At 39.5% G+C, this 26,726-nt stretch overlaps 1 protein-coding gene and 1 long non-coding RNA gene across 4 annotated transcripts in view; one reads left to right on the top strand and one right to left on the bottom strand.

Moving 5' to 3' along the window:
• The window catches only part of LOC148852509 (uncharacterized), a 70,380-nt gene that overhangs the window by 22,608 nt on the left and 21,046 nt on the right, over nt 1-26,726 (top strand). For all 3 annotated transcript variants that reach the window (XR_016098757.1, XM_088942872.1, XM_088942873.1), the window contains exons 5-6: nt 2,380-2,738; nt 2,808-2,964. Coding sequence is in view for 2 of the 3 variants with exons in the window: in XM_088942872.1 (XP_088798998.1) it covers nt 2,380-2,738; nt 2,808-2,964 (516 nt within the window). In the remaining variant the exon portion in view is untranslated. The remainder of the gene's footprint in view (nt 1-2,379; nt 2,739-2,807; nt 2,965-26,726) is intronic.
• LOC148852510 (uncharacterized) overlaps nt 1-26,726 on the bottom strand; it is a 30,244-nt gene that overhangs the window by 1,876 nt on the left and 1,642 nt on the right. Inside the window, exon 2 of the long non-coding RNA XR_016098758.1 lies at nt 116-191. This is a non-coding gene — a long non-coding RNA (uncharacterized LOC148852510). The remainder of the gene's footprint in view (nt 1-115; nt 192-26,726) is intronic.

Genomic DNA, 26,726 nt, shown 5'->3' with positions numbered 1-26,726 from the left:
CAAATGTATCTCCCAAATTTTTTCAAATTGGTGAATTTCATAGAGAAAATTTTCTCCTAGGACTGATCTTGGATCATCAATCAAATTTGAATTGAGAATTAAGAAGGAATGTTACCTGATTTAGATGCCACAAATGCATCTTCCAAAGTGGTGATACATGTCCAAGAATCCAACCAAAATCAAGTTGCAAGCTGGAGAAGGCACAACTCAAATTGCATGAACTCAATCTAGTATGTGTGTGAATCAATGTGCACTTCAAATGTCTTATTGAATGCAGCTGTTGTTCACTTAAGATATTTGTGTTTTTGTTGGGAAACGCAAGAGGGAAAAGAGAGAAAAACTTCACCTTTCACCCTTGGTTGAACTAGGGTTTAAAGGTAGAAAACTTGATGAAAATTATATCTCCCAATTCCCCTATACTCTATCATATATAGAGCTGTACTCCTCGAGTCCTAAAAGGTTTCCAAATTAGATTTCTATCTAAATTAGTTGTTTTTGATTAGGAAACAACTCTTCATATTAAAGTCAAGAGAGAAAACAAACCTTTCCCAATTGAACCCAAAGTGTCAAACTATGCAATTTCCTAGTCAAACTAGGCATGTGGCTAGTCAAACTAGTATTGTTGAAATTACATCAATACTCTTGTCTTTAATTAACACCTTTGACTAGTCAATTCGACCTGATCCTTGTAGGTTTGGGGCTGACAAAGCTCTCACACTATACCATGTGTGCTTGGCCCATGAATTGAAACAAATGGGCCAAATTCACTAGTTAGGTCTAGTGAGCTGCCCAATCTTATTGGACTTGGAATTGGTCTAACACTTAAAGTGGTCTTTGGGTTTCAGCCATCCTATTAGCCCATACCCAATGGTTTAATTTGAGAAAAGTGCCCATCAGGTTTCGGCCCAAGAAGACACTTGCTCTCAATCTCTCAGTCAATAATACTAGTACACTGCATATGGAGAAGGACCTCCTCTCTGACTGGGAGTTGCAATGTCAAATCCTTTACTCAGATGGACCCTGAGATTAAATTGTTTTGAAAATTGATCTAAGAAACAAAATGAAATCCACTACCGGAAATTTTAGAATTCCATCAAAGAGTGCAAACGAAGATATTCTTTGTCTAAGAAAGTGGCTGATTGTATCACAATGATCACCCACTCATGTGATCTTCTAACCTACTCCAACATACCTAGGAATTTGACCCTTGGAGAATTTGTGGAGCAGTTTGTCTCAGCTGCTAGGGACTAGAGTTAGACCCTAAGTACAACTGGTGGATGTTTTTGAGAGGCATTGGTTTTGATACTACACTGGGTCTAGACCGAGTCCAATTTAGACTTAAATTGGTGGGAATGTATTGAAACTATTGATACTATGATCAACCAAAAAATTGTAAAAGAAAAGCCTTAATTATTTTATGGGGCATTACCTCATTGGTAGTTTGAGGAATGAAAACTAAGGGTAAATTTTTAGCTTAGATGTACTGGCATCTTGATAAAATTGTGCAGACATTATTGCCTCAGTAACTGAAAAATTCTCCAGATTTGGGTTAATATGAGGACCACATTAATCTTTACCTCACAAGAATAATAACATGGATTGGAGTCCCAAAGCATCCACCTCATGCCGTAAATGCAAGAGGTGAGGTCCACATTAGTGTTCCCCTCCCAAAACCCATGCTGGGACTAGCATTTGATGATGACCCTTTATCATTTTACTAATATTGATGTTAGGCATTTTTACTGTTCAACTGAAATATATAGGGTTTTGTGTCTTATGATTTCTTGTTTGTAAATGCCTTTATATATATATATATATATATATATATATACATTTTGGTTCTAGTAGTCATTTATTTCATCTTCCTATTACATAAAAATGAGTATGGAATGAATTTTTTCATTTTCAAGTAAAGACGAGCTCCCAAAACCCAAGCCATAAATGTTAGAGGTAAGGTCCACAGTAGCATTGCCCTCCCAAAATCCAAGCCTTTGGTGATGGCCTTTATCATTTACTAATTTTGTGGTTAGCTATTTATACTATTGGTGGCACCCTTAAAATTTTATCAATTCAAAGTGCTTAGTATCATGAACATACAGGGTTTAGTGCCTTGTGATTTCGTATTTGTAAAGGACTTTATATACATTTTGGTTCTAGTAGTCATTTATTTCATCTTCCTATTCCATAGAAAACTGAGCATGAAATGAGCTAGATGTTTTCATTTCAAAAATAAGCTTTTATCATAAATTGGAGGTTGATTTCATTGGTAACAACAAGTTCCTTTTATTTTGTTTCTTTATTCATTTTCTCCTAATGTATCTTAATTTTGTTTCTCCTGGTATCCTATGTATATTAATCCTATTCTCATGGCACAAAAAGAGCGGTGACAAGATCAATTTGCCAATTAGTGTGGGGGATAACATCATCCTTAATCATGATTTCACGGGAGGGCTGCAATTTTGGAATCTCATTGCCTGCAATGGATTTGTGGTTACAGAAGCAAATTACTTTGATGGAGTGCAACCATATTCAGGGAAGAACTATTGTGTTACTCTGGATCGAACAGGTGATTGGCAAGGCTTAGAACAAGAAATCACAAACAGAGTATCACCTGGTTTTATTTATGATATCTCTGCTTTTGTCAGAGTATGGGGTCCTGTTCAGGAAGCAACAAAAGTCCAAGCAACTCTGAGACTGGAGTACCCAGATTTAGAAACTAAATATATAATAATTGAAAGGTATAGTAATTTCTCTCTTCTTATTTGTCTAGCTCTTATGGTTTTATTATTAACATTTTCTGCCTGTAGTGTCATTGCAACAAAAGAGAACTGGGAGAAATTGGAGGGCACATTCTCATTCATGACTATGCCCAAGTTGGCTATAATTTATTTTGAAGGGCCTGATCCTGGAATTATACTGCTAATAGATTCTGTTGTGGTCACTTGTGTGAGTCATGAGCAGGAGGTACGTATCTTGTCTACTCTTCTCTTTCTCTACCTGATTGAATTTCATTCTTGTAATGATTTATGGAATGTGGGGGAGAGAGAGAGAGAAGGAAAAGAGAGGTGTGATTGAGAGAAAAAAGTTTTTTTCTGGCTGTCGCCAGTCTTCTATTTATATTGACTCAATAAAGGAATAGAAATTACAAGTATGCCCCTGGTGGTACACCCTAGAACCAAAATAATAAGAAAAAACAAGTAACTAACTGAAAGTACTAAGAAGTCAGCCTATTAACAGCAGCTATAAAGTAAATTAAATAGGCCTTACAACACTCTCCCTCAAGTTGGGCTGAATATGTCTATCATACCCAGCTCTTGTCACATAACTCATTGTGCCGCGAGCATGGGAGCCCCTTTGTGAGAACATCAGCAAGTTATTCCTTGGAGTTGACATAAGGAATGCAGATTTTCCATTTTCCAATTTTTCCCTTATGAAGTGTTTGTCCACTTCAATGTACTTGGTCCTCTCATGTAGGACAGGGTTGCTAGTGATGTCTATTGCAGCCTTGTTATTATAGTAAAGGGATAATAGAACTATGAACAACAACCCCAAACTCCCCTAGAAGATTCTTTAGCCAAAGGACTTCAGCCACCCCATGTGCCATAGCTTTATATTCAGCTTTAGCGCTTGACCTTGCTACCACACTTTGTTTCTTGCTTTTCCAGGTCACCAGATTTCCTCCCACAAATGTGCAATATCCACTAGTGGACTTTTTGTCATCCACAACCCTTGCCCAATCAGCATTTGTAAAGACTTCCACCTTTAGGTGATTGTGTTTATTAAATAGTAGGTTTGTTTTGGGATATTTCTTCAAGTATCTGAGAACTCTCTTAGCTATCTCTATGTGTGGTTCCTTAGGAGAATGCATGAACTGGCTTAGGACCCCAATGGAATAGGCAATGTCTGGACAGGTCATGCACGAATAAATCAGCTTTCCCACTAACCTTTGGAATTGTTTCACATCTTTCAAAGGTTCACCAACACAGTCACCTAACTTGTGGTTCGCATCCATAGGAGAATTTGCTGGCCTTGCACCTAATTTGCTTTATCCTGTAATAGATCACGGGTGTATTTCCTTTGAGAGGAAAATATACCCTTCTCTAAGTGAGCAACTTTAATCCCAAGGAAATACTTCAGGGGACCTAGATCTTTCACTTCAAATTTAGATGCAAGGAATTATTTCAAGTTCTGTATCTTTGAGCTCTAACTTCCTGTAATGATGATATCATCCACATATACTATCAATACAACAACCTATTCCTGACATCACTTCACAAGGAGTGTATGATCAGACTAACATTGTTTGAAACCCATCTGTTGAACTATCATGTGAAGCTTACTGAACCAAGCTCTAGGAGACTATTTTGAGCCATAAAGAGACTTTCGCAACTTGCACACCTTATTTTCACTTCCCATGGCATAGAATCCAAGGGGTTGAAATATACTTCCTCCTCTAAGTCACCATTCAAAAAAGCATTCTTTATGTTCAATTGGTGCAATTCCCAGTCAAGATTAGCAGCTAAGGACAAGAGAACCCTAATTGAGTTCATCTTAGCCATTGGGGCAAAGGTCTCATCATAGTCAAGCCCATATACTTGTCTGTATCCTTTGGCTACTAATCTTGCTTTGTACCTTTCAACTGTTCCATCTACCTTGTACTTAACCGTGAACACCCATTTACACCCCACACGGTCTTTCCCCTTTGGTAGGTCCACCAATTCCCAAGTCTGATTTTTGTGAAGAGTTTTAATCTCCTTCTTCATGGCATCTATCCAATCAGGGCATCTTAAGGGCTCTACAACATTTCTGGGAACAGGGATGCAATTAACTGCAGATAGGAAGGCATGGCATGAGGGGGAAATGTGATCGTAGGAGACAAAATGGGCAATGGGGTATTTGGTAGTATATGACCCGACTCCCTTTCGTTGGGCAATAGGAATGTCAAGGTCATCCATAGTAGGAGCAGGGTTAGGGGGTAGTCTTACCTCCTGGGAGTCTAATGGTGTTGATTGCTCAGTGTTTGGCTGCTCCATATCTCTACTACACCACTGATTTTTACGACATGTATGTTGAAAGACACGGAAGGGAGTAAGGTCCGGAATAGAAGGAAGAGGTACCTAAACCTATTTCTCTTCCACAAATACAACTCTCCCCCTGAGGAGAAGAAGGGAAGAATGGCTCTGACTCAAAGAAGGACACATCCATAGACACAAAAAACTTACGACTAATTAGATCAAAGCATTGATACCCTTTTTGAGAGGAGGGATACCTAGAAAGGCACAAGGAATGGACTAAGGGTCTAACTTACCTCGGATGGAGACAAATCATGGACAAAGGCACGACAACCAAAGACTCATGGGGATGGAAAATAAAGGAGACTGAGGGTACAATAACTGATGAAGGGCCATGTAATTTAGCACTTTGGAGGGCATGCGATTGATGTCATAAGTAGTTGCAAGTATAGCATCCACTCAAAACTTTTTTGGGACATTCATGTGTAACATCATCCCACGAGCTACCTCAAGGGGGTGTCTATTCTTCCTCTCTGCAACACCATTTTGTTGTGGTGTTCTGGTGCATGAGCTCCTATGAATAGATCCATAGGAGGCAAAGAACTCATTGAGCTCCCTATGGAAGTATTCCTTAGCATTATCAGATTGGAAGATCTGTATTTCAACATGGAACTGCGTAAACACCATCCTCTAGAGGTCTTTCACTATCTTTGGAATATCGTCTCTACTACGCATAGGAATTACCCATGTATAGCGAGAGTAATCATCGATCAATGTGATAAAGTACTTATATCCGTCCTCAGAGATTACATTTGGTAGGCCCCCATACATCAGAATACACAACATGAAAAGGAACATTTGATCTTTTATTACTTGAGTGAAAAATTGTTCTACATTGTTTGCTCAATTAACACGTTTGACACATGAACTCTGACATTAAACATGACATAAATAAAACTAGAAACAAAGACTATTATTTCAAAAGAAGCATGACCTAAACAACTATGCCAAAAAAAAAAAAAAAATTGGCTCTTATTTGATTGACTATATGACTCTGAGGATGACACCGAGAGACCAACTTTGTTGTCGAGAATGTAGAGACCATCCACTAGGCTTCTTCTACTAATCATCCTCCCAAAATTTAGGTCCTAAAAAACACGAGTCAGCAAAAAATGTCACACTGCAGTTCAAAGAGCTTCAAATGCTACTAATTGAAAGCGAACTTATAGGAAGTTGAGGGACATGCAATACACAATTTGGGTTATGGACATGGAGAAGAGATATTGATCCTTGGCCTGCAATGGAAGAAAAAGAACCATATGCAAATCTCACTCTATCCCTTCCTGACAAAAGGGTATAAGACTGAAACAAGTTTGGCTTACCGATCATGTGGTTGGAGGCCCCTGAGTCAATGATCCAAGGGAAATCCATGGGAGTGACATGGAATTCAAAAGTCGTATTACCTGAAGTAGAGGGAGTACCAGTAACTAGGCTGTCCATTTGTCGCAAAGCCCTACCATAAGATTCCAGGTGCTCTCTGAAGGAATTCATTATATCTTCCTTGGGGTCAGACTTATTAGGGTGGTCCTGGGTACTACCAGCAACCTAAGTATCTTGGGTTGCCACATGTGCTGTGTTCATTTTCTTCTAACTTTGACATTTATCCTATTCTTGATTTTTTGTTGCCCACTTGGGTTTCTCGTGGATGTCCCAACAAGTGTCACGTGTATGTCATGAACCCCGACAGTGGGTGCAAAACAACTTATCTTTGTCCTCAATTTTCTTAGTGTCACTTTTCTTTCTCATGGAGTTATTATTCATTGCAGCCAAAGCAACTTGTTGCTCCCCCTTAGTTGTAACCATTACATTAAACAAGGGAATATACTTTGTGAACCGTAGGCAACTCTTTGCTTCCTAGGATTTGTACCCTCAACGGTTCACATGCAGGGTTCAGTCATAACAAGAAAGCAATCACCTATTGCTGAGAGACCAACTTCTTATAGGCCTTAGCATTATCGTCGTGCTTCCACTCTATGGCTTGATAATAGTCTAATTCCTTCCATATGGAGGTAAGAGCTGAATAGTATGAAGACAAGCTACGGTTTCCCCATTTACATGTTGAGGATTCAGCTTGCAACTGGTAAACTTTGGCGTAACGCCTTTGCCCATATCTCACTAGCGATGTCTACCCACATAAAATTCCTCACATCAGGTTCGATGGCTACGAGGAGTCAAGACATCACCATACTGTTTTCTTGGTTCCACCTATCATGTTTAGTCGTCTTCCCTTGGGTTCTTTCACCCTTCCATTAATGTAACCGGCTTTACCCCTTGCGTTACATAGAGTTTTACGCTCTTAGCCCACTTCAGGTAGTTCAAATGGTTTAAAGGGGTAATTGGCAATGGAAAACCCATGTTTTCACCTCCCATACCCGTTGTGTTGTGGGTTGGTGTAGCCCCCGATGAAGTTGATTCATAATTTTCCGTCAGATACTACTAAAAAACAATCCAAACACCACCCAACTACACAACAGCCACAACCAGAATACCAACCCTCAAGGAATTTACTTCTAGGATGTGAGCAAGAGAAGGTTCAGTCACACAACCAGTCATTAAACCAGCCTGGTAATCAATTCAACACCACCAAGATGGACATTACTATCAGTCTGACTGTAGTTCATATAGTCTAACCATCCAACATCCAAACAAATATCTATATAACCAAGGAATGAGCCCTAAACACTATCGGCCAAACAAGACTGAAACAAAAAAAAAAACACACCTATTCAACACTTGTACAAAGGTGCTAACCTGAACCTGACTTCACAGTCTGACTGTAGTTCATATAGTCTAACCATCCAACATCCAAACAAATACCTATATAACCAAGGAATGAGCCCTAAACACCATCGGCCAAACAAGACTGAAACAGAAAAAAACACACCTATTCAACACTTGTACAAAGGTGCTAACCTGAACCTGACTTCACAGCATTGAATAGAGGAAGGGAGTCTGTACCAACATCACCCTACTCTGACTAGGGTTTTCTTGGTACTACGACCAAGGAAAAAGCCACGGAAATTGCTGCCAAAAAAACTGCTAGGGTTTCCATAGAAACTGTTGCCAAAAAATTGCTAGGGTTTCCACAAAAACTGCCGCTAGAAAATTGCTAGGGTTTCCACAAAAACTGCCGCTAGAAAATTGCTAGGGTTTCTGCTAGTAACCTACTAAGGTTTCCCCATCTTCCATGTCCAAAACTTTTAAGGAAGGAAACCTTGCTCAAAACAGGAGGGATTGTAGGTCTTTTACAACCCAGAAAACTTGGCTCTGACACCATGTAATGATTTATGGAAAGTGGGAGAGAGAGAGAGAGAGAGAGAGAGAGAAAGAGAAGGAAAAGAGAGGTACGATTGAGAGAAAAAAGTTTTTTCTGGTTGTTGCTAGTCTTCTATTTATATTAACTTAATAAAGGAATTGAAATTACAACTATGCCCCTGGCGGCACACCCTAGAACCAAAATAATAAGAAAAAACAAGTAACTAATAGATAGTACTAAGAAGTCAGCCTACTAATAGCAGCTATAAAGGAACAATTAAATAGGCCTTACAACAATTCATATTAATGCTTCTGATATAGGCTATTTGTGAAATTTGTTATGGTATTGGGATTCAAATAGAATGCAAGGTAGAGAAATAGATATCTAACATATAGTAGCAATTGATTTTTTTTACTATTTTTGGTTAGTGTTACCCAGTTCTTAGGTGATTGGTAGCCAATGATCTTGTAGTATCCTTTCATTTTTTTTATGGCATGAGCCCAAATCATGAACACGTTATGCACCTTGTTACCCTAAGCATATTAACACCTTCCCCTACAGGTGGAAGTGAGTTGGCTTGGCCTTGTATGTGCCCTGCTACCTTGGCATCCATACCTGTTCAATGGTTTTTATAAGTTAGAATAAGTTGGTTTCTTAATCATATTGGAGGTTGGATGGAGTCTATATGTCCTATACTTGTAAAGGAACAACAAAGGGAGGGGGGATCAGGCTGCATCAAGGGAGTACACATCTACTGTGCCTATTGTTGCAGTATTAACTTGCAACATCTAATTAAGATTGGCCAAACCAGCCAATGTTAATACATTGGAAAAATACGGGTACCTTGTACTTTGTGGGTAGTGATACTTGAAGGCTGAACCTTCAAGTGCTGCAGTACAGATCGTACGAGATAGGTACCCTGCATTTTGTTCAAGTTTTGATTCTCTCTCTTCCTTCATCTCCTTTAGTCAACCCAGATGAAATCATGGAGACTTATTGGTTTGAATCCTAAACTCCCTCTCCATTCTGTCAGTACAGTGAAGGCATGGTTGATCCATCATATGGATGGCCGAACCCTATAGGAAGGTTGGGCGAAATTTCAAAAATATCTTTACTCATCTAGGAATCCTATTCCCAATTTAGAAAACTACATTTTTCAAGTTTTGTTCTTATAACCAAACCGGATCAAATCTGAAACCAAGAGTAGAGAGGGATATACTTGATACGGAATCCACGCAAGAATGCTCCTCCAAGCATAGGTGTTCACGCCCAAAGAGTGTACCAAATTCTCCTTCCACTGAAAATGACACAACTTAGGATGAGGCAGGATCAATAGGTAGTTCTTCACCAAGAATTTGTGATTCTTCAGCAAGAATCATATGGGTTAGTGAGCATAGCTTCTAAATTATTTCTTTTGGCAAGAAACAATTTCAAAATCAAATCTTGATCAAATCCAAGAATTGGAGATCGAATAGGGTAGGGCGGCAAGAGCAAGAAGAAAAAGAATTGAAGGCAAAATCAATTTAATTTATAAGGATAATCCCTTATCTCATCTGTAGATAAAGATCAACCTTCCAAATCAAATTAGAAGTTCTTTGATCCAAATCTTTATTTGGATTTGGACTCTTGAAGAGGATAAGAATAACCCTCTTATTCTTATTTGCTAATCCAAACCCAGATCCACCCCTATTTAATTAATCCAATTAACCCAATTCGAAATGGACTATAGGCCCATTAAGCTTTCAGGCTTACTTCCTCTTTACTGCTGGCTAGCTTGGCTCCCTTTTTATAGCATGGGACCCTATCATTTTATCTACACATCAGCCACATGGGTTCAGGTTAACCTTTGTTACAAGGTTTGACCAAATTCATTGTTGAACACAGTGAACCCCTGAGTCCTTCACTTTGGGCTCTTAATGGGCCCAACGTTTACACTAAATGGTCCTTGGGTCTTCTAGCCATCTTATGAAGGTCTAAGGACTATAATTAGATGCAAGATTGGCTCATTAGGTATAACCCTCAATGGTCTTACACTTAACCTCGCAACCCATAATGATCAAACACTGCTAAACAAGGGAGTACCTCTCCCTCGACTGCAAGGTGCAATGCTACTCTTTACTCACATGGATCTCATGAATTAAAACCCTATTGCAAACATTTTGAAACCATAATATATATAAGTATATCTTTATATAAATATATTTTACAAACCAAATTTCAAACATATTTGAAATCTATTTCTGACAGTTTAGGTTTCCATCAGAGAGTTTATTTTCCCGATCATTCACTTTGTCCAACAAAGAGATTGATCATGTTACTATGATCACCCACTCAAATGAATTTTTGGACCATTCCAACATACTCAGGTTTTGACCCCCTCTAAGGATCTCACTAATTGGCATATTACAGATCACACGAGACAGAACATAGTAGATTTGGGGTGGGTCTAATGACTCGACCACACCAAGAAGAGGCTATTTATATTAAAAGATGTAAAAGGGCACTCCTGTACACTCCTGTCCTTATAAGACAATAGGTAATGTACAAGGTAAAAAGAAAAAAAAAACGAATGGTGCAACAAGAAAGGAAAATTACAATTCAGTCCTCACTATCTTTGTCTCTACACTCCCCTTAAACTGATGTAGTGGCACTACCATTAATTTATCCATTAAAAAGGAATATCAGGCCTTAGTCATAGCCTTTGTGAAAATATCTACTAGTTGAAGAGTAGAGGATACATACGGCAATGAAATATTGCCGAAAGTAAGGAGATCTCATATAAAATGACAATTCATTTCAGTGTGCTTCGTCCTTTCATGGGAGGCATCATTAGAAACCATTTTAATTGCACTTATAATGAAGGAATTGGAGAGGATTGAGCAATATTAATATCATGTATGAAGGGGATGAGAGATCTATCATATGGATGGTCGAACCTTGTAGGTAGGTAGGGTGAAATTTCAAAAAAATTTCTCTCATGTGGGAATCACATTCCCTATTTTAGAAAACTGCATTTTCAATGATCAATCTTGAACCTAAGCTAGACTAAATCTGATACCAAAAAGGGAGTGGAGGGTTATACCTGATACAAAGTAATAATAACCTCCCTTGAAGGTATTCATGCCCAAGGATAGATCCAAAGATTGCTTCCACTAAAGATGACACAGTGTGGGATGAAGCAGAATCGATAGGATGGCTCTTCAGCAAGAATCTGATTCTTTAGCAAGAATCTGATGGAGGGTGAGTGAGCACGACTTTAGATCACCTTTTCTGCAAAATGTGATATCAAGAACCCTTTCTTGATTGCTCCCACAGTGGAGATCGAACTGGTATGGTGGCAAAAGTAGGAGAGCAGAAAACAGGAGTAGTCGAACTTTAGGTTCTTCTCTCTTTATAACCTCTAAACTGAATTGTGTAAATTGGAGGTTTTCCCTGCTCTTCTATTTATAGCTTTTAAAGAGAGCATCTCCTAATCCCATTAGGAGTTTCCTAATCCAAATCATGTATTTGGATCTGGACTCTCTTTAAAAGATAAGGATAATCCCTTATCTTATCTACAGATAAAGATCAACCCTCTTAATTTAATTAGGAGTTTCCTGATCCAAATCTTTATTTGGATCTGGACTCTCTAAGTGGATATGGACAATCCTTTATCCTATCTGTTGATCTAAATTCCAAAACCGCTCCCTTTTAATTAATCTTATTAAGCCAGTTCAAATTGGGCTTTAGGCCCATTAAGTCTATGTGCTCTCTTATCCTCCAATCTATTGCCCAGTTGGATATCCTTGTATTGTGTGGGACCCAAACATTGATCTACACATCAGCCACATGGGTTCATCCTAGCCTTTGTTACAAGGCCTGGCCGAATTCACTATAGAAGACAGTGAACCCTCGAGTCAATCACCATGGGCTCTTAATGGGCCCAACATTTACACTAAATGGTCATTGGGTGAAGCCACCTTATATAAACCTAAGAACTATGGCTAGATGCAAGATTAGCCCATTAGGTATTACCCTCAATGATTTTATACTTAACCTCTCATCCCATAATGATCAAACACTGCCCAACAAGAGAAAACCTCTCATTCGGTTTCAAGGTACAATGCTACACTCTCTACTCACATGGATCCCGGGAATTAAAACATTTTGCAAACATTTTGAAACCTTAATATATATATATATATATTTTATATCTCTATCTGCAAAACAAATTTCAATGGTTGAAATCAACTGCCGGTAGTTTTGGTTTCTGTCAGAGAGAGTGCATCCCTAATCATTCACTTTGTTCGACAAAGGGGCTGATCCAATTACTATGATCACCCATTTAGATGAATTTTCAAACTATCCCAACATACCCAAGTTTTGACCTCATTTAAGGATCTCACTGATTAGCATACCAAAGATAACCTAATCCAACACCTAGTGTAGTATCATAATCGAGTTTAGGGGTTAAGTGTAACATTCCAGTTTTGCCCCTCTATCTCCAAGGTCTAAGGCCATATTGGATTTCTGGTCTGATTCAGGGTTTCAAGAAAACCCACACTGTATGTACCTCAAGTCTCACCCTAACAGTTGAGACAAGACACCCCAACCAATTTGGCGACACATCAGTGTTAATCTTGGTAGGATAAATCTCCCTAGATCTATCCAACGACTATGAAGATTATAAACTAACACAAGTCTCATATGCGTCTAGTTTAAGGATATTACACAGAAATACACCATAATAAAATGAATCAAATATGTATTTTATTCATTTACATTAAATGTCATAATGTACATCATTCTGATTGGAGCTAAGGGCATACATTGTCTAACAATGTAGGGGTATTTGAGCTAAATAATCTCACTACACACTAAGGACATGGCTCAATATTCTGCTTCATTGGATGACACAGAAATAGTCTGTTGCTTCTTACATTTCCAAGATATAAGAGAATCGATAAGAAACATACACCACCTAATGGTAGATCTTCTAGTATCTGGACAACTAGCTTAGTTGACATCCACATAATCAAAGAGCTGAAATGATGAATTGGATGGGAAGAACACACCATAGGAAACTATCCTTTGAATATATCTAATGATATGGTGTACAATTGTCATTTGAAGTTGACATGGAGTAGAGATAAATTGAATTCACTACTTCTGTGACACTGCGAGGAATAGAAACAAAGGAGATGGAGGAAATATACGCATAATAGGAGGGTGAAAGAGCATCATATGACACATAATTAGTAATGGGGTATTTGATACATGTTCTCTTTCCCTTCCAAAGAGAAATAAAAATATCAAGATCAGGGCCAGAAATAGAAATACTAGGAGGTTCAAGATTACCCGAGTCCAAGGGATTAGATTGTGGTGGGAATTTAGCTTCAAGAGCCACCCTCTTATTGCGGTTGATGAAGAAAGCTAGGATCGAGGCAGATACAAAAGAGGTGGAGGAGGGGAAAGAATGTCCTCATTACAAGGATGAGAGGAAGAAGAAGAACTAGTAGACATGGAAACAGGAACAGGAAGGCAAAAATGAAGTTTAATCTTCACTAGCTATCTCCCCTTGAAGAGGTGGATGGGATAACTGAAAAATGATGAGGACTCAAGGTAACATCATTTGAAACATACCTCCAACCAAATTGAGGATCGAAACATCTATGACCTTTCTGAATAGGAGAGTAACCAAGGAAGACACACTTCATAGACTTAGGATCAAAGTTGTCTTGAAGGACTCATGTAATGAACAATACAGACACATCTGAAGACCTTCAAAAGTATATTGAAGGTGGGTTCATTAGGAAGCAGAAGTCGATGAGAGGATCGAAGATTTAGCACATTTGGTGGTAGTTGGTTGATAAGATACACAATAGTCTCGATAGCGTCTTCCCAAAAATGACTTGGAACATGATTCTGGAACAGTAACCCATGAGACACTTCAACCACATGTCTATTCTTCCTCTCAGCTACCCCTTTTTGCTGTAGAGTATGACTATATGAGTTTGGTGAATAGTGCTCCATTCTTCAAGGAATGCATGAATGTGGTTTTCAAAGTACTCCTTTGCATTTTTAGATCTTACTATCTTAATTCTTTTCTTAAACTGGGTTTCCACCATATTTATTAAATTTTGAACAATCATAGGAACTTCACCATGCTATTTCATCAAGCAGAGCCATGTATATTGGGTGTAGTCATCAATGAAGAGAATGAAGTATCTATACCCACCCATGCATAGAATGATATATAGACCCCAAACATCATTATGAATCAAATGAAATTTATGGAAAGCAACATTATTTTCTCTATTACTCACAAAATATGTGGTTTTGCATTGTTTGGATAAATGACAAACTTCACATTGAGGATTGAAGTTGGGAACTAATTGAACAAATTCGGAAATAAAAGTTTTACAAACTACAAAAGACATATGACCAAGGCGACAATGCCATAATTGCAAAAGACTCAATTTTTCATTAGAACAAGACTTATCCTAGCTCAACAATCCATATTCTAAAACTTCATCAAAAGGGTAGACTCTATCAATTTCATGTCCACTTCCAATCATCTTCCCCGTGCTCAAATCTTGAAAAAACACAATGGGTAGAAAAAATGTTACAAAACAATTGTGGGACTTAGTAAGAGAAATGTCAAACAATAAGTTTTTATGCAATTGAGGAACATGAAGAAGAGATCCAAGGGAAAGGTTATAGGTAAGTTTGACTTCTCTTTGACCCGAGAAGGGGTCTAAGATCTATCTACAACAATAATCTTGCCCTTTCTAGGGGTTAACTTATATGAAGTATAGTGTGAAGGTATACAAGTCATATAACCACTAGCTCCAAAATTGACAATCCATGGGCTGGAGGTTGAACAAGCAAGTGTAGTACCTATGTTAGAATATGTATTGGATGGATCACCAGAACCAGATGAGGATGCCCCATTCTTTTCCAAGTGCAATAGAAGACTTTGAAGTTTATCCATTACATCAGAGGAGTCATAAGATTGAATGGTCACATCAAAAGGTTAACCCTTGTTAGCAACTATGCCAAATGAGCATTGCCTTTCTTTTTGCTTTTAAATTTGCCTGGTTTCAAGTTGGCATTGAGTTTCCAACATCTTTCCTTAGTATGCCTTGCTTCTTGCAATATTCATAGATGATTTCATTAGACATCATCACACAAAGGTGGAGTGCTCAGTCATAGAGGGTTGCATCATGGCTGCCCTTCTATTTTCATTTACTTTTACAAGAGAGTTAGTAGTAGCTAGAGAGACAATGCCCTCACTCAGAATATATTGCTTAGTGAAATCAAGCTCTAGATTTAAGCTAGCCAAAGTCAAACACCTTGTTCTCCTTAAAGTACTTCTTGTACTGCTTGGCATCTTAGGATCCTTCCACTCAAAAGTTTTCAAATGATCCATTTATTCCTAAAGGGATTGTAGAGAGGAGAAATACATAGCTACTGCTTTATCCCCCTGATGCATACTACAAGCTTCTCACCTAAGCCGATATACTATATCAGTATTGTTAATTTGTGACTAAGTGGCAACAACTTTGCAATGTGAGCTTGCATTGAATAGACCATCCAAGAGATTACCAGTGAGTTATCTTGTTCTCACTTTGCAAACTTAGGGTCTTCAATTTTTAGCTTCACCTCCTTTCCTATAATGGGTCCCAACTTACCTCTCCCTATGATAGTAAGTTTAGCCGATTGTGACCACTCCAAAAAGTTTCTCCGATCAAGTTTTACAATGGTTATTGTTAGTGGTGTTAGTGAAGGGGTATTTCGGTCTTTGTACCTATTGAGAATGTTGATGTGTACTGTTATGTTAGTTTGAGTGCCTCTTACTTAAATAAGGGCACTTAAGTCTTTTCCAATACATTAATAATATAATAACAGGTCTGGCCGAAACTAGGGTTTGACTTTTCTCAAATTCGAACCAGACCTTTTCTCTTCTCCTTCCTCTTTCTTCCTTCTTCTTTCCTCTCACTTCTTGCTAATTACTTTACTTTTCAGCCAACAAACGAACCAGAATTCTAGGGCAGGTTGAACTTCAACATGGTGAGCAACATTAAACAAATCAGACTTGCTAGAATTCTGTTTTTTGCGCATTCGAACTCGGGTTTCTTAGCTGTGAGTTGGAGACTAAGAAGAGGGCTGAAAAGGAGTGATCACCCTCTTCCCTTGGAGGTTCCTATGCCTCCGGTTGTGTCGTTGGTGATTGGTTGTTGTGGTTTCTAAGCCCAAATTAGGGCTGGTACGTATGGTGCAGTGGCGTTTCATTCCTTCGTGTGGTTGGCCTTTAGGTGATGAGGTAAAGGTTCATTTTTATGCATATTTTCTGTTATGGAATACATGAGAGGTGTGATACAGTTCATATGATGGGTTTTCAGATTGCAGTATGCTAGGGTTTATGCTGGTTTGTGTGTGACTCGAAGGGCAGTAGTGTCTACTTAATGGTGAAACTTCCGGTAGCTGTGGATTAGGGTTTGTGGTGTTACAAGTGTGGTTTTCAGCATTTAATATTGCTGAAATAGTGTGCAGATTTCAGTGAGTAGGGTTTGTGGTGTTACAAGTGCGGTTTTCAGCATTTATTATTGCTGAAATTAGTGCGTAGATTTCGGTGAATTGTCTATGTGTAGTGTGTAGTGTGTAGTGCTCAGAATTCAGTGATAAGGGAGTTCGGCAATGGCAGATAACAGTGATAGTAAACCTAGTGTCATGATACTACTGACTACCTGAATGTCCAAATGACCTCCATTAAACTGAATGGAGAGAATTATGTCATCCCTTGGGCCAAGTCTGTAGAGGTTTTTCTGAAGGCGAAGAAGAAAGTAAAGCACATAAGAGAGGAGAAACCCCCTTGCTAATTCTCAGGAGTATGAATGGCAGAAGTGGGGCTCGAGGAACCCAACCTGGCCGGAGTGGTAGTGGTGGATCTACACATATCCGTAGTGGTGGTCGTACTGGAGGCAGAGCTTCAGGGGGAGTTCGTGGTAGAGGACGTGGTTCGGGTCTACGGAAGTGTACTCATTGTGGTTTGGATGGACATACTATTAACTACTGCTATGACTTACATGGTCCACCCTTGACGTTGGCCAACCATGCCATGACTAGTGACACTAGTTCCAGCTCTAGATAGGAGAATCGGTTAGCTGACCTGATGCCTTCTACTCCCTCAGATGGTCCAGGCAAGGAGATGGTGAGTGTTCCTCGTGATGAGTATGAAAGGCTTGTTCAATCCAAGTCGCAGCAGAACAAAGCTACATTTGCACACTCAGGTATGGCTTGTTTGGCATCCACACCCAACCCCTGGACTATTGACTCTGGAGCCTCTGATTACATGACGAGAACTCCAGGTGTGTTTTCATCTCTCATTCATTGCTCAACATCACAATCCATTACCCTTGCTAATGGCTCCACATCATCTATTTGTGGTGTTGGTAATGTTGACTTAGACCCTGTATCCCTATCCTTTGTTTTATATGTACCTAAGCTTCCATTTAATCTTATGTCTGCTAGCAAGTTGACCAAGTCCCTTAATTGCTCCATCACATTTTACCCCTCTATGTGTGTTTTTCAGGATCTCAAGACGGGGATGAAGATTGGTGAAGGGCATGAAGCCGATGGACTGTATTATCTTGATGGTGGTGGAAGAACATCAACGGCACTTCTGTCATCCATTTCTCCTCTCCAGTGGCATTGTAGATTTGGTCATCCTTCGCTAAAAGTGTTGAGGTCCTTAGTCCCTTCATTGAGTCAACTTTTTGTTTTAGATTGTGAGTTATGTCAATTTAGGAAACACCATTGTGTTTCCTTTCGTTCTAGGATCGATAACCGTGTGTCAAGTCTGTTTTCTTTAATTCATTCAGATGTTTGGGGTCCTTATAAAGTGATGTCATATAATGGATACAGATATTTTGTTATTTTTGTTGATGACTGTTCAAGAATGGCGTGGCTCTATTTAATAAAAGAAAGAAGTGAATTATTTGCCATCTTCCAAAAATTTTATACTGAGATCTGCAATCAATTTGGCGTTCACATCAAAATTTTCCATTCTGATAATGATCGTGAATATTTGTCTTCATCTTTTCAAGAATACTTTGACCAACATGGCATTATACACCAAACTTCATGTACCTACACTCCACAACAAAATGGGGTTGCTGAGAGAGAACCGACATCTTGTAGAAATGACACACTCCCTCATGCACCACATGAATGTTCCCAAAACTTTTTAGAGCGATGCCATGCTCACCTCTTGTTTCTTAATTAATCGAATGCCCACGTCTATTCTTGATGGTTGTTCTCCCTTTAGTGTCTTGTTCCCCAACATGTCTCTGTTTCCGCTTTCTCCTCGAGTATTTGGGTGTCTGCATCGTTCATAATCTGGGTCCCGGGACTGACAAGTTAGATGCACGTTCCCTGAAGTGTATCTTCCTTGGCTATTCCCGAACTCAAAAAGGTTACAAGTGATATCATCCCAGTTCTCGTCGTTTCTTGGTATGTGTTGATGTTACATTCTTCAAGTCTACTCCATTCTTCGTGGGGTCCGGTGATGCTGCTTCCTCCACATCACCTCCTCGTCTTCCTCTTCTTGTGGTTGATCCTCCTCCTTTGGTTCCAGTCGTGCCTACGTCCTTGTCTCCGGTGCCACCGTTTGTTGACCGTCCACCCATCCATCACGTGTATACACATCGCCCACATGTACCAGTTGCGACTCCTCTGGCTTCATCACCGTCGACAGATCTAGCTCTAGCTCCGACACCAGCCTCCGATCTCAATCTTCCTATTGCCTTCCGAAAAGGTAAACGTACCTGCACCCTTCACCATATTTCCGATTTTGTTTCACTTACTCATCTCTCCGCCTCCCATCGCCAACTCATCTCTTTGTTATCCTCCATGGTTGTTCCTAAGGATGTGTAGGAATCCCTTACCTCTCCAGAGTGGTGTCGTGCTATGGAAGAAGAGCTCTCTACTCTCCATCATAATCACACTTGGGACCTCACCGCTCTTCCTCCTGGGAAGCAGGCTGTCGGTTGTAAGTGGGTGTATACTGTTAAGTACTTGCCAGATGGTCATGTTGAGCGCCTGAAGGCGTGACTGATTGCCAAAGGGTACTCCCAAATCTATGGCATTGACTACACAGAGACATTCTCCCCGGTTGCTAAGATACGGTCAGTTCGTGTCGTCATCTCCCTTGCAGCTATGTATGATTGGCCTCTACATCAACTAGATATCAAAAATGCCTTTTTGCATGGTGATTTGCTCGAGGAGGTCTACATGGAGCAACCACTAGGGTTTGTTGCTCAGGGGGAGGATGGTAAGGTATGCAGACTTAAGAAGGCTATATATAGACTTAAACAGTCCCCTCAAGCATGGTTTGGTAGGTTCACTAAGGTGGTCAAGAAGTTTGGTATGAAACAGTGCCAAGTCAATCACTCTGTCTTCAGTCTTGACTCTCCGGCAGGCAAAATAAAACTGGTGGTGTATGTAAATGACATCGTTGTGACTGGGAGTGATAAAATGGGCATTGACAGATTGAAGGCATTCCTACAGGAACACTTTCAGACAAAGGACCTTGGCAAGTTGAAATACTTTTTGGGCATTAAGGTACCAAGATCTAAGCATGGCATTAATTTGTGTAAGAGGAAATATGTGCTTGGTTTACTAGAAGAAACAGGTTTGTTGGGTACTAAACCGACTGAGACACTTATGGAAACAAATACGAGGCTGAGTAGTGATATAAGTGAAGTATTTGAAGACCCTGGCAGATATCGACGACTTGTAGGCAAACTAAACTATCTAACCATTACTAGGCTAGATATTTCATTTGTGGTTAGTGTGGTGAGTCAGTTCATGCAGAAACCTTTGGTCCCACATTGGAATGCAGTGCTCAGGATTGTGAGGCATTTGAAAGGAGCTCCTGGCCATGGTTTGCTGTACAGAAGTGGCGGAAAACTGGAGGTAGAAGGATACACCGATGCTGATTAGGTAGGTTCTATGTCTGATAGACGATCTACCATAGGCTATTGCATCTTTCTGGGGGTTAACCTAGTAACATGGAAAAGTAAGAAGCAAACAGTTGTGGCAAGAAGCAATGCAGAAGCAGAATATAGGGCCATGGCACATACGGCTTGTGAATTAGTGTGGCTAAGGAACCTTCTACAGGAGATAGGATATGAAATCAGTACTCCAATGAAGCTCTATTGTGACAATTAGACAGCGATTCATATCTCTTCCAATCCGATGTTTCATGAAAGAACCAAGCACATTGAAGTTGACTGTCATTTTGTAAGAGAGAATGTGTTGAATGGAGTGATGGAGACTGCATATGTTAGTATGGGAAACCATTGGGCAGACTTGTTTACAAAAGGTTTGAGTCGGGGGAGAGTGACTACATATGTAACAAGCTGGGATTATATGATATATACTCACCAACTTGAGGGGGAGTGTTAGTGGTGTTAGTGAAGGGGTATTTCGGTCTTTGTACCTGTTGAGAATGTTGATGTGTACTGTTATGTTAGTTCGAGTGCCTCTTACTTAAATAAGGGCACTTAAGTCTTTTCCAATACATTAAGAATATAATAACAGGTCTGGCCGAAACTAGGGTTTTACTTTTCTCAAATTTGAACCAGACCTTTTCTCTTCTCCTTCCTCTTCTTCCTTCTTCTTTCCTCTCCTACTTCTTGCTGTATACTTTACTTTTCAACCAACAAACAAACCAGAATTCTAGGGCAGGTCGAACTTCAACAGTTATCATACCAACATTTCCAAGAAACACACTAGAATCCATTTGTACATCTTTTGGTGATTCTATACCTCACAAACAACTATCTCGACAACCAAGGAGCACCCCAACACCCAACCAAAATACAAAAACCCAAAAAGGAAGGATCAAACTCGGTTAAAAGCTAGAAAAGGGGCCGAAAAGCTGGTTGGTAGTAAAATAGAGGGGAAAAAAACTCCTCCAAAAAATTTTTAAGGTTTAGAAAAAAATGGGACCACTTCCCATAATTCCAAATATAAACTGCCCTAGAAGAACTAGGTTTGGAAGAATAAAAACCCATCAAACAAGAGAAACAAGCCTCAAAACCAGATCTGGAATTTTTTGAGATTTTTCATTTGGAAAGCCCACTACAAATCATAAAAAAAGCATCAAACGTCAACGAGACATATACCAAAATTCATCTGAAATCAAGGTGAATCAAACCATACAATTTTTAGAGATTGTCACTGCCACCTGTATAGACTATTGGTGTCATTCAGTAGCAGTTTGATGTCAACAGCTCACCCTCCAAGCAAAAACCAATAGAGAAAGACTTCCTATGATCTTCTAGTTGCTCTGATACCAAGTTACAATATCTAAGTTTTATTGAGAAAGAAAAAGAAGAGAAGAGAAGAGAAGAAGATAGAAAGGCTCGAATGGAGAAGAGAGAGTTACTGTTCACTCTCTTTTTTCTGTTTGAGAAAATTTAACCAAGATTTATTGAGAATAAGGAGGGGGGGGGGGAACCCTGCAAGTTACAAAACAAAGGAGGAAGCTTGTCACTATACAAATGCTCCAAATACACACCAAATTTAGCTAGGCCATCTGTAGTATGATTGTATTCCCTAAGAATCCAAACTAAATTAACATTCAATCCATCCAAAGAATCCCAAACTTCAGTCAGATAGTGATAAAGTCCAGGGGTGCCCTTTTTTGTCTCTTAACCATTTTATTGTATTTGCTAAATCACCTGCAATGATCAAATTCTGAATACCCAAATTCTTAATTATCCTGATTCCGGTGAGAGCAGCCATCACTTTAGCCTTTGTGGAGTTGGCCCAACTGATTGGGCCACTAAAAGTCCAGCAGATATTGCCCCTTTCGTCCCTTACTGTGCCACCAATACCTGCAAATCCCAGATTGCCTAAGGCACAACTATCAAAATTAAGGGTTATCACACCTTCACTGATGGGAACGGGATGCCTCAAGAGAGTTTGTTGAAGATGAGGTAGAAACAGAAAGGATGAATATTTCTGATAATATCATTGAGTGAAAGTCCTTTAAATAGATCTGAATTCATCGACCAAAGGATGCAAAGATAGGTAATATCTGAGATTAACTCCTCTAAGGTTCTGCTTTTATTGTCAAAGATATGGGTTTTTCTTTCATCCCAAACGCCCCACATTACTACATGAGGCACTGATTGCCAAAAGACTTCACCCCTTTTGCTAAGCCTTATTCCTTGCCATTGATTCAAGTTGTCCATAATGTGTTTTGGAAAAGCCCAGCTATACCCTGCCATATTCAAGAAATGGGACCAAATCCTTTGAGTGAAGCTAAAATGAAGGATGCGATCTGCAGATTCACTCTCGTTGAGACATAAAATATAAACACGAGGAGAAATGGAGGATCTTCCCAAAAGCTTTTTCTGAAGGAGATCACAAGTATTAACTTTCTAGAGATAGGCTTCCCATACAAAAAAGAAAACTCTTGAGGGGATGTGACTGCACCAAATTTTCTTGCAAGGAAAAGAGGGATGCTGATCTTTAGCAGTCAAAGCCCTGAACATAGACTTAGAAGAGAATTCGCCATTTGGGTGAGGGGTCCATATTCGGGTGTCAGAATGAGAGGGGGATATATAGGCATCTTTGAGTGTTTGGATTAAAGCTATTAAATCAGAAATCTCCGAGTCCCTTGGGAATATTCTGAGGTGGAGGTTCAAAGAATTCTCAGCGAACTGGTTTGGGAGGCAATCAAAAATAGAGGCTTCTTGGACAAGGGTAAGGTTAAACAACCTAGGGAAAGAGGCATCCAAGGTTGATTCCCCCCACCAAAGATCTTTCCGGAATTTAAATTTAGAACGATTTCCCACTTTATACCTTATAAAAGGAAAGAAAAAAGTATGAATGGAACATATACCTTTCCAAGGATTGATGGCCTTTATTCTATTCAAATGGAGATTGGAATCCCACCCGTTTGTGTTTTGTCCATATTTACTTGAGGTGACAGCAATCCAAAGAGCATTAGGTTCTTTTGGAAATCTTCTGAGCCATTTGCCTAGAAGAGAGAAATTTTCTCTTTAAGTTGTCCAATACCCAAACCACCTTCCCCTTTTGGTTTGCATACTTGTTTCCAGCTGACTAAATGGTTTCTCTTATATCCACTACTTTCCCAAAGAAAATTCCTTTGAAGCTTCTCAATATGATTTCTAGCTTTGGTCGGAATCTAGAAGACAAAGAGAAGGTAGACCAGCAGATTTGATAAGGAGGCCTTTAAGAGAGTAAGCCTACCTCCTTTGGAGAGATAACACTTTCTTCCAAGTCGATAGTTTCTTCTCGCATTTCTCCAACACAGGACTCCAAAAGTGAGGGATTTTGGATTCCTTCCAAGAGGCATCCCAAGGTAGGTAATGGGGAAATTCTCCACTTTGCACCCCAATAATGATTTGAAAATTTCTAAGAGATCCACTTCCACTAAGTTGATAGCCGCAATACTGCTTTTGCAGAAATTAGCTCTCATACCGGTGAGAATCTCGAAACATTCAATTACAATTTTAATGTTTGTGATGTTGGTTATAGAGGCATCTAAGAATAGGATTATGTTGTCGGCGAACTATAAGTGAGAGATGTGAAGTTTATCCCTACCCACTTCAAAACCTTTCACCAAGTTGAAAAGAATTGACTTGTTAAAGAGAGAAATAAATATATCCATCACCAAAGTGAAAAAAAAAAGGGAAAGAGGGCAACCTTGTCTTAGACCCCTACTTGCCTTGAAATAACCTTTCGCTTCACCATTTATCAATATTGAAAACTATGGAGAGCCAATACACCCTTGAATCCACCTAATCCAGTTTCTCCCAAAACCTCTTAGCCTTAAGCAATAAAGAATGTAGACCTAATCCACTTTGTCGTATGCCTTCTCAAGATCAAGTTTCACAAGGACCCCCGGGATCCCAGAGGATTTTCTGTCTTCTACACACTCATTTGCAATAAGAGTGTTGTCCACAATTTGTCTTCCTTTAACAAAAGCAAACTGATTTGGGAAAATTAGATCTTCAAGGACTTCTTTAAATCTGTCGGACAGAACCTTCGCCAAAATTTCGTATATGCTCTCAATCAAACTTATGGGTCTATATTCTTTAACTTCCAAATCTCCCCCTTTCTCAGGGATGAGGCAGAGAAAGATAGAGTTAAGGCCCTTGTTAAAATGGCAGTTGAATGAAAGTCTCTAAAAAACTCCATGAGATTTGACTTTACAATTTCCCAACATTTTTGGAAGAAAAGGATAGGGAAGCCATCCAGCGTTGAAGCCCTATCACCGTCCATGCTGAAAATGGTCTTTTTGACTTCTTCCTCTTCAAAACATCTTTCCAACCAATCCCTCTTTTCAGCTGAAAGGGTAGTGCCATCCCAATTAAGTATTGTGAATTTATTTTCACTATCCTTGGAGTAAAGGTTTTTAAAGAAAGAAAGGAAAGCTTCAGAAATTTCCTTAGGATTCTCCAATTCTCTCTGATTAAGATTGAGCTTAGAAATAAAATTCTTCCTGAGGTATAGTTGTGAAAAAATCTGGAATTATTGTCCCCTTCTTTCAACCATCTCACTCTTGATCTTTGTCTCCAATAGATCTCTTCCCTTCCAACTAGTTGCTCCCATTCCTTTCTTAATTCTGCTCCTTTATTTCTGTTTAAGGCATTGGGGGTCCCATTTTGCTCTTTATTGTCCAAGTCCTCTAATTCCGAAAATATTCTTTTCTTCTCTTCCCCAAGCTTTAACATTTTTCTTCAAAGCTTTTAGTTTCTGAAGAAGTCTGGATCCAGCCCAACCCTCTGCAGTCTTCCCACCATGTTCCAACCTTTATACTGAAATCCTTGTCTTGTAGCCAGAATTTTTCCAATCTGAATGGGGACTTTCTTTTAATTATTCTTTTGGTGCTAGCAATATGTGCCAGTGGTCTGAGGTACATCTTGGACGAAGTTCTTGGCACAGATTTGGAAATCTCTCCAACCAATCCTGAGATAATAAAAATCTGTCAAGTCTGCAGCTGATGGCATTTTCTTGCATATTTGACCAGGTAAAAAGTCCATTGGTAACAAGTAGGTCACATAGATTGTGTCTGTCAATAAAATTAAAGAAATTTCTCATGCTTCTGGTTGGGGTTCTACCAATAGAATGTTCTGAACTGAACCTGGTGAAATTGAAATCACCTGTTAAACACCATGGAATGTCCTCCTCCTTATGCAGGGATTCCAACTCAGCCCAAAACCTCACTCTATCGGAAGGAGAGTTAGGACCATACACACCAGTGAGGATCCAGCTGAAGTCATCTTTAATATTAGTGAACATAACTGAGATTGAGAATTCACCTCTGTCGATCTCCAAGCCTGAAATGTCACCTTCGTTCCATGCTAGAATTATACCTCCAGCGGACCCCACAGCTGGAACAGCAGTCCATTTTCTACACCTTATTCCCCATATGGCTTTCATAAGTTTTCTATCAATGACTTCTTTTTTTGATTCCTAAAGGACAATTATATCTGGATTTTCTCTCTTCAATGCTTCTTTCACTAAGCTTCTTTTGAGCTGACCTCCCAAACCCCTAAAATTCCAACTTAGTATCTTCACTGGGTCATTTTGATGGATTTCCCCTTATTCATACTATTTCCTTTTGAGAAACGATCCCTTATACCCCACTGAAGCCTTTTTAGTTCATTTTTTAGGACCTTTTTCTCTATTCTTCTTCTGGGCCTTTCCAGATTCAGTCACCTCTTTATTAAGGATTCTCTCCTTTTCATCTTCCTCGTCTTTTCTCACAATTCCCAAAGTTCCGGCTATATTGTTCATTCCCAAATTCTGTGTCTCCTTCCTGCCACTGCTTGGTGGAACAGCTGTCTGAATTGGAACGATCTGCATTGGGTGGGATGGCAACTCATTTGAACCTGAAAGAGTGGAAGGGGAAAGAATACAGTGAGAAGTAGAAGCAGAGCAAGAAAAAGGAAGCTGAATAGAAGACAGAACCAAATGGGAGGCGGGGGAACTCCCTGAGTGTGATTTATGGTTTTGATCAGTAAAGGAGGGTGACGAATCTCTCCCTTGTCTACGAACAAGGGGGTCTGATTCTGAAGACATTCCGTAGCTTGGATAGATTAACTGGGTCTGTTCGAGAATCTCCACACATCCCCGACTCCCTTTGTCTGCAAACAGGTCTTTAACTCTTTTAAGAGTGAACTCACGAGGGTCTGGATCTAATTCAGTAGCATACGAGCTGAGGGTCGTCCTCTGTGTCTTCTTCACCGGCGGATGGCATGCCAGAGCTCACGGACGGAGTTGGAGCCATGAAAACCTTACCCAGATGCTGACCTGAACAGGGAGGAGTTGAACCGCCTGACTGAAAGTGGAGGTTGCTGGTGGGCTTAGGG

Source organism: Nelumbo lutea, chromosome 5 (genome assembly GCF_056320005.1).
Source record: "Nelumbo lutea isolate HS-2025 chromosome 5, American lotus-T2T, whole genome shotgun sequence".
Taxonomy (NCBI): domain Eukaryota; kingdom Viridiplantae; phylum Streptophyta; class Magnoliopsida; order Proteales; family Nelumbonaceae; genus Nelumbo; species Nelumbo lutea.
The sequence above is the reverse complement of the archived record's forward strand: the minus strand, read 5'-3'. Positions and strand labels throughout refer to the sequence as shown.